This window comes from Gossypium arboreum, chromosome 7, assembly GCF_025698485.1.
Source record: "Gossypium arboreum isolate Shixiya-1 chromosome 7, ASM2569848v2, whole genome shotgun sequence".
NCBI classification, from domain to species: domain Eukaryota; kingdom Viridiplantae; phylum Streptophyta; class Magnoliopsida; order Malvales; family Malvaceae; genus Gossypium; species Gossypium arboreum.
Window position 1 is genome coordinate 627,467 of NC_069076.1, and position 8,496 is coordinate 635,962.

The following is an 8,496-nucleotide window of genomic DNA, read 5'->3' on the forward strand; positions in this document are numbered from 1 at the left end:
CGATAACATTATTAATTAATTTTCGTTGATTTAAACATGTGGCGTTATTAATTTAAAGGTTAATTTAAAATATAAAGTTTAATTGATATGGATATTTAGATTTAACAAAAATTAGTTAAATTGAATTTTAATTTTTAAATCAAATAAGTAAAAGTAAGGAAAGATAAATTAAATTTTAGAAGTCCAAATGGTACTAGTGGCTAATTTTGATAATGAATTTTTGTTGTCATGACTGCAAGTGTTTTTATCCGTTTATAATTTGAAAGAGTTGAAAGTATCGAATATAACTATAATGTAGGAACAAAAATTCAATCAATTGGTGAGATCAAAATTGGAAAACTTTAGATGTAAAAGAAATACAATTAAGCTAAAAGTAGGTTTAGATAAGTAATGAATTGTGATATTTCATCTTCACTGTTATTTTTACGCTAATCACATATAAATTTTCTGCTAAATCAAACCTATCCCGAGATTCGTAAGCTAGGGGCCGATTCAAACTTGAAATTTCTTTAAAATACCACGAGTAAAACACCCAGGACCTCAAAGCAAAAGAAGAGAAAAGTATATACAAAACAGTTTCAGACGTTTGTCTCTCTCCATATTTTGGTAATCAGCTGATTACAGTGGCATTTCCCGTAAATATATAGAACAAGAGTCCGGAATTAACGGGATTCCAACATAAAAGTAACGCAAAAATGCCAGCACTGGACAGACCAGCCAAAACCTATCTGTTCTAACCCCATGACCGATGGCCCAAAAAGTAACCAAATTTATCATAATTACCTTTCAACTTGTTCTCTTTGATGTTGTTTTGTTATAAACATATGCTTACCCCACAAAGTTTTCGTCTTTAAAAAGATCTGTTTTTTTATTAAAAACCCATTTTTTTTTTCATAGCTTTGGGTTGATGACATTGAGCTGAACCCAATAGCTTCTTCTTCTTCTTTGTTGCTACATGATGGGAAAATTGAAAGAAAGGGTTCAAGCTTTTGTGAATAATAGATGGCTGGTTTTTGTGGCTGCAATATGGATACAATCTTGTGCTGGTATTGGATATGTATTTGGTAGCTTATCACCTGTAATAAAGAGATCATTGAATTATAATCAAAGACAGCTTTCAAAGTTGGGTGTGGCTAAAGATCTTGGTGATAGTGTTGGGTTCTTAGCAGGAAGCTTATCTGAGATATTGCCTTTATGGGGTGCTTTGCTCGTTGGTGCTTTGCAGAATCTTATTGGTTATGGTTGGGTTTGGTTGATTGTTACTGGAAGAGCTCCTGTTTTGCCTTTATGGGCTGTAAGTATCGATTTGATCCTCTGTTTCTTCTTCTTCTTTTTTGGCCATTCTTTTATATACTCATGTGTTAACTTGTAAATTTTGCTCTTTTCAATCTCCAAATTTGTTGCTAAAACCAGAAGTTATTATGTAAGTGGATTTGAGGTGGAAAATTAAGGTGATTGATTTTGTTATTTTATTTCTAAAATAATTTCAAGCTAACCCTTTCAACTATGTCCAAAAGTTATTGTATCTTCACAAGTGTTTGCAAAAGTAACATCTCACTATAGTTAGACTGTTAATCCACCTCAGTATGCAGATGTGCATCTTGATATTTGTGGGAAACAATGGAGAAACCTACTTCAATACAGCTGCTTTGGTTTCTTGTGTGCAAAACTTTCCAAAAAGCCGAGGTCCGGTCGTCGGAATACTCAAAGGCTTTGCTGGTTTGAGCGGCGCGATTTTGACTCAGATATACACTATGATTAACTTCCCAGATCAAGCGGCTTTGATATTCATGGTTGCAGTCGGACCGGCGATGGTTGTTGTTGCTCTAATGTTCATAATTAGACCTGTTGGAGGTCATAGACAAGTGAGGCCATCTGATGGTCTAAGTTTTACGTTTATTTATAGTGTATGCCTCCTACTGGCAGCTTACTTGATGGGGGTGATGCTTTTGGAAGATCTTGTTGATGTAAGCCACACTTTAATCATAATTTTTACAGTGATTTTGTTCTTGATTCTTGTTGTTCCGGTAGTTATTCCGGTTAAATTGAGTTTCTCCGACGAACCTAAAGATCTGGCTGTTGAAGAGGTTCTTTTACCAAAGCCCGAGCAACAAGAAGCAGGCAAATCCGAACAGGACGAAGTAATATTCAGTGAGGTTGAAGATGAGAAACCGAAGGAAGTAGACTTGCTTCCAGCATCGGAAAGGCATAAACGAATTGCTCAGTTGCAAGCAAAACTATGTCAAGCCGCTGCTGAAGGAGCTGTAAGGGTGAAAAGAAGGAGAGGTCCTCATCGAGGGGAGGACTTTACGTTGATGCAAGCTTTGATCAAAGCAGATTTGTGGCTTATCTTTTTCTCTCTGCTATTAGGTTCGGGTTCGGGATTGACCGTGATAGATAATCTTGGTCAGATGAGCCAGTCTCTCGGGTATGATAATACTCATATTTTCGTATCCATGATTAGCATTTGGAACTTCCTCGGTCGTGTTGGTGGTGGTTACTTCTCAGAGATCATTGTGAGGTACATACCGATATTAACTTTAGTAATGTTTTCTGATTCATTTTTCTTACCTTGTCACTGTGATTTAGGGATTATGCTTATCCGAGGCCAATAGCTATGGCTGTTGCCCAGCTTGTTATGGCAGTTGGCCATGTTTTCTTTGCTATGGGATGGCCTGGAGCAATGTATATTGGTACACTGTTGATAGGACTTGGCTATGGCGCCCACTGGGCAATTGTGCCAGCAGCAGCCTCCGAGTTGTTTGGTTTGAAAAAGTTCGGGGCTCTCTACAACTTCCTCACACTGGCAAATCCTGCAGGTTCACTCATCTTCTCAGGTGTAATTGCTAGCAGTATTTATGACCGTGAAGCAGAGAAGCAAGCTCATCAACATCATATCCCACCTCAGATTTCGGTTTCTATATTCTCAGGGATGTTTGCCGTGGATGAACCGCCTAAATGTGAAGGTTCTATATGCTTCTTTCTGACTTCAATGATTATGTCAGGATTCTGCATCATTGCAGGTGTTTTAAGTTTAATACTTGTTAATCGTACCAAGACTGTTTATGCCAACATTTACGGAAAATCTCGTACTTGATGAGATATAGGAGGGTCTTTTATGAACATTTTATCCGTTTTACGATAGTGTTTTTGTAGGGGAGTTTGTGATATTAATATTGCCATATAATCTAGTTGACTGTAGTCTATTCATTTGTGAAAGATTCTGGTTTGAGTGTTCATCTGGTGTACATTGACTCTTGATATGATGCTGAAGTTTTTGACACCATCCACTGTAGTCTTGTTTATGGAGACCGTGAGGAATGCAAGTGATACTTTTGTTTTTCATTTTCTGATATTTTGTGTCCGAGTCCACTCCATCAGTGTTCAATATGAAGATGCACAACAGCAACAATAAGGTAAGCACCAAGCTACCAAATAAAGAACCTCTTCCTTTAGGAGAACTTCACATATACCGTCCTTTGTGAGAGTTAAAGAATTGGAATGTACAGTGTGACTCAATCATATTATTGAATGAGACATAGAGTTACATCTCAACAAGCAATCATCTAAACAACAAAATAACATTCAAGAGAGTAGCAAACAATAATAATTTCAAACTCAGAAGATAAAGATGGGAAGGAAATTAAAATACAAAAAAGCTAGAAGCTGTTAACTGATAAAACAGACCCCAAGTCAGCCACTATTATGGCCCCGCAAGTTGGTAGCAACTTTTATGATGGTCAAATTGTACAAGTTCCCATCAATAGCTTTCCGAGGGCCATCTGATCAGCTGCATGAAGATGAATTTCAAGTTGTTTTCTTTCAACTTGCTCTCGCACAAAATGGAGAAGTATATGGTGACATGCTTCATTCGGCTATGGAAAACTAGATGGCATAATGAGCACTCTAAATGTCTGGACGTGTGAAAGCTAGATAATGAAGTTTGCCTATAATACGCGGATACAAAGAGCTGTCAACTTGAGAGTTGGAGGAAGAGGTAAAGAAGTTGACTATGGTAATTGGAGTTAAAACCTTTTTGCAATTCGCCATGTTTACCTCCTTTAACATATCTGAAACATATTTTTTCTGAGTCAATAATACACCACTAGTGTAAGTCAGCACTGCAATACCAAGAAAGTAATGAAGTTGTCCAATATCCTTGAGAGAAAAGTGCGATGCACGGGTGTCAATAACCTGATGAACATCACTAAACTTGTTTTCAGTGACAATTATGTGTCATTGACGCACATAAGTTCATTATAATGAAAAATTAAGTTCTCTCAATCTCTCTTCCAATCACAATAACAAGTATTGTCTTAAATATGCATATATTGATTTGTCAAAACTTTAATCTCGTGCTCAAATAAGTGTTCAACATGAAATCAAATAACAAAAATCATTTAGGAAAAAACTTCTTTTTAGAACAGGATCCCTTTAGGGAAATTTGATCAACAAAAAATTAGAGGTGGAATACATATTGACTTTTTGAGAATTATCATAAACAAGGAAGCAAACATCCATTTCTTTCTCAGACAAAAGACACATACAAAGATAGGTTGTTGGCAATGGCATGTTAACAACTCAATAACATGGAAATTAATTCTTTTTTATTGTTATAAAAAATATATGAAGGAGAAGACACAAAGAATTTGGGTCACTTTTATTTTGTTGTCCAATGATAGCCCCTTATTGAACCTCATTTTCCATTCAAGAATTAAAGGCTGTGCAGTCAACCCTTATCTGTCCTGCATTACCAGTCTTGACTCCCACCCTTCCAAGTTTCCTTATTGCTGTAACAAAAGCTCCACTAAAATCACCAGGGTTGTTAGCAAAATCAATCACAGTAGCTTGAGATGCTTTATTTGTAAAGAGCACTTCATCTGAAGTAAACAACCCCTTCTTAGCAACTAGATTCTGGAAATACATGTTATCAAATGTTTGTGGGGTTGCAGGATCCATGTTAATGGCGATTCTGGGGTCAACATTTTGAGGACAAGCTTGCATTAACTGCTGTGCATAGGTCGGATCGAGATTGGGATCGACAGGTGATGATGGAGAAAACGAGTACAACCGATTCGCGAAGCGACTGCAATGAGAGAAGCCTACAGTATGAGCTCCTGAGAGTGCAATCATATCAGTTTGTGTAAGGTTGTTTTTGGCGAACATGGTGTTGAGTTGAGTGAGATTGAAATTAGGGTCTGGTAGATTTCCAGTTATCCTGGATGCCTTTGAAATAAGGCCATCACGTCGTCCCAATTCTACTTTGAATGAAGGGCCACCGGCCTGGGAATTTCAATAATAATAATAAAAGACAATTATTAGAACATCGATCAGTTTTGTCGTGCAATAAATGTCTTAGTCTTTGGCATTCCTTACCAGTTCTATAACATCCCTAGTAGCAATTGTCAATATGTCAGCACAGGAGACTACTCTTGGGCAACTTTTTTCGACTTCCGTCTTAGCTTTTATTACCGTATCGAATCCATCTCCGGCCAGCGAAAGATTATCCGGAGCATCCTTCTCGGCGTCCCCATTCGGCGAAGATATCAACACTGATGCATCACAACCCTATAAAACGAAACCAAAACAAGGAAATCTTGTAAAAAAAGCTAAACCAGACAGGCTACGGAAGGGGAAAAATGAGAACCAACCTCAACAAAGCAATCATGGAAAAACAGACGTAAGGTGGCAGGAATTGTGACGAATGTCTGGTTAATCTTCTCGGTGACCACTTTTCTTACAATGGATTCCACTTTCGGACAGCTAGTTCGGTAAAATGTCTCGAATAATTGTCCCTTTCCCTTCTGCATCATCATGAAAACTAGGAACAATATCATCAACCATGTCCTCACCGCCATTCCTCAAATTTCAAGAGTTTCAGTCCCTCCACAAACAATGTATATCTTAAAGAGGTGTCCATAAAATATATAAATAAAGAAGAAACAAAGAAATGAAGGCCTTGTAAGCTGTTGGAGAAGATGCTTGATTAATAACTCACTTAATCTAATCATATAAATATTTATTAACTCAGCAATCAAGCAAGCAGCTACGTTATTTTAGCCCTTTGACCTGAATCAGTCCTTTTCTCTGGTTCATGTATCCAACAACAAGAAAGATAATCTCTTCTATTGCCTCAGTTGACATTTTCTAATTATTTCATATATAGATAACCTACATTCATCGTCGTTTTAAATTTCATTTCCCATGGTTCATTGTAAGATCAGTTCATAGTTCAGACTTGGAATAAAATAGAATAACCCTCCCTTGGTTGTAGTTAGAGATGAAAGCGACAATAAAAAAAAATCCAAAGTCTATACAATAATATAGTGGAACATTATTGCGGTAAGCATGTTGTTTAATTGAGTAATGTATCTGGGTTTTGATTTCATTGCTGCTGTTATGGTCAACTGCGTGTTTATCATTGATATTGTTTTTAAATTATTACTTGTTATTGTAAATCAAGCATATGCCTCTCAAAAATTTACATGTTCAACATAGTGTGACACTGAACCCATTTTATTGGTTTGATTTACAAAAACAATGCCTATCTTTTACATGCATTGACAAGCATCACAAAGGACCAAAAATGAAATAATTACAAGGATATTCTTTTTCATATACTGTATGATGACCTTCAAATACCATCCCCAATTTCATGAGTTAAATGTTGTACAATCTATTCTTATTTCACCTTCATTGCCAGTTTTGACACCCACCCTTCCAAGTTTCCTCATTGCAGTAATAAAAGCTGCATTAAAGTTACCAGGGTTAGTAGCAAAATCAGATACTGTTGGTTCAGAATCTGGATCGGTGTTAAGCACTTGGTCCGAACTAAACAAGCCCTTCCCGCCTATTAGATTCTGATAGTACACATTGTCAAAAGTTCGTGGAGTTTCAGGATCCATGTTGATGGCAATGCTTGGATCTACATTTTGAGGGCAAGCGTCCATCAATTGTTGTGCATAGCTTGAGTCCAAAGTAGGATCTATAGAAGACGAATATATACGACTCGAAAACCGGTCGCAGTGCGAGAAGCCTAGAGTATGGGCCCCTGAGAGCGCGATCATGTCGAGTTGGGTAAGGTTGTTTCGAGCAAAAAGGGTGTTGAGTTGATCAAGGTTGAATTCAGGCTCCGGTAGATTTCCGGTTACTCTTGATGCTTGCGATATAAGTCCGTCTCGACGTCCCAATTCTACTTCCCATGAAGGACCTCCAGCCTAACATCATATTCACATATGTTAGTACGCAATATAATCGCAATAGCATTGCGATTTATTTCTTACCAGGACGACAACCTCACGAGCAGCAAGAGCTAAAATATCAGCACAAGACACAACTCCAGGACATTGCGCTTCAACGGCTTGTTTGGCCTTGATTACCGTGTCGAATCCATCTCCGGCAAGGGAGAGATTATCTTTAGCATCCTTTTCGGCATCTCCACTCGACGATGAAATCAACACTGATGCATCACATCCCTACAAAAATAAATCCATTAGTAACTTCAAAAAATATCATATAATTAATTAAGAGCAAAAAACTACTAATTAACCTCAACAAAGCAATCGTGGAAAAACAAGCGGAGAGTTGCAGGGATGGTAACGAAGGTTTGGGTGAACTTCGTCGACACTTCTTGTCTAACTATGGATTCCAGATTCGGACAAGAATTAGCATAGAAATTTTCGAGTAATTGCCCCTCTCCGCTCTGCATAATCATTAAAACCATTGATAATAGTACCAACCATCTCCTTACTACCTCCATTTTGTTTCTGCCTTCTAGTTCGTGACTGAAAGTGTGAAATTAACTCTTATATATACAAGACTTCAAGACTTTTAATAAGAAACTGTCAGGCATGCATGGAATTTGGTGGCTAATACTTGGTCTAACTATACTAAATCCCTCAAATCCAATACCTAAATATATATATATATATGCTTTAATCTAGTCCTTTTTTTCTTAGTTTGAATACCTAATCAATCTTGGAAGTAGCCATTTTCTTAACTCGTATTTTATCATTCCACCCACAGATTAAAAAAATATATATAATTTTCTAAATATATAAAAATGTTGAATTAGTCACCTCAAAATGGTATTGGAAATAGTTTAAAAGCAAAGATTAAGTCAAATATAAGATTGATGATGGAAATTTCTGTGCAGTTCCCTTTCACCTAAATCATGGAAAAAAAATTAAAATAATTAGGTAGGTGGAATTGGTGTGGCATTAATTTAGATGACAGTGGAGACATTTAGAAAAGAAGCTTAGATTAATTTCTTACAAGTTAGTGGCTATGTATGAAAGAGACATAGCAACAAATCAGTGTACGAAGAAGAATGTTTAAGATTTCACGTGGGATATAAATATAAAATCACCTTCCCACTTGCTTAAGTCGTATGCATCATTAATCATTTACTTGTTCATCATGTCCAAATATAAAGCAAAAAATCATTCTAAATACGATTATTTAATAAATATAAAATAATATTGCAAATATTACATC

General features: G+C 36.6%; 3 protein-coding genes across 6 annotated transcripts; 1 reads left to right on the plus strand and 2 right to left on the minus strand.

The window, feature by feature from the left end:
* Positions 1–474: 474 nt before the first annotated feature.
* LOC108484729 (protein NUCLEAR FUSION DEFECTIVE 4) lies at positions 475–3,345 on the plus strand. 4 transcript variants are annotated; one of them, XM_017788656.2, is made up of 3 exons: positions 475–1,294; positions 1,593–2,521; positions 2,590–3,345. In XM_017788656.2, exons 1-3 carry the CDS (start codon positions 956–958, stop codon positions 3,095–3,097), a joined length of 1,776 nt encoding a protein of 591 aa, XP_017644145.1. In that variant the 5' UTR covers positions 475–955; the 3' UTR covers positions 3,098–3,345. The 4 variants fall into 4 exon arrangements, with proteins under 4 accessions (XP_017644145.1, XP_017644187.1, XP_052886846.1 ...); XM_017788698.2 differs by having other exon boundaries at positions 1,169–1,294; positions 1,586–2,521; XM_053030886.1 differs by lacking the exon at positions 475–1,294 and adding an exon at positions 1,310–1,451 and having other exon boundaries at positions 1,586–2,521.
* Positions 3,346–4,627: 1,282 nt separating this feature from the next.
* LOC108486407 (peroxidase 55) lies at positions 4,628–5,895 on the minus strand. Its single transcript, XM_017790459.2, has 3 exons — positions 5,652–5,895; positions 5,377–5,568; positions 4,628–5,283 (listed from the first exon to the last, which is right to left on the minus strand). Exons 1-3 carry the CDS (start codon positions 5,856–5,858, stop codon positions 4,708–4,710), a joined length of 975 nt encoding a protein of 324 aa, XP_017645948.1. The 5' UTR covers positions 5,859–5,895; the 3' UTR covers positions 4,628–4,707.
* A 572-nt stretch (positions 5,896–6,467) lies between these two features.
* Positions 6,468–8,070, minus strand: LOC108485318 (peroxidase 51-like). Its single transcript, XM_017789140.2, has 3 exons — positions 7,550–8,070; positions 7,284–7,475; positions 6,468–7,217 (listed from the first exon to the last, which is right to left on the minus strand). Exons 1-3 carry the CDS (start codon positions 7,757–7,759, stop codon positions 6,654–6,656), a joined length of 966 nt encoding a protein of 321 aa, XP_017644629.1. The 5' UTR covers positions 7,760–8,070; the 3' UTR covers positions 6,468–6,653.
* Positions 8,071–8,496: the final 426 nt, after the last annotated feature.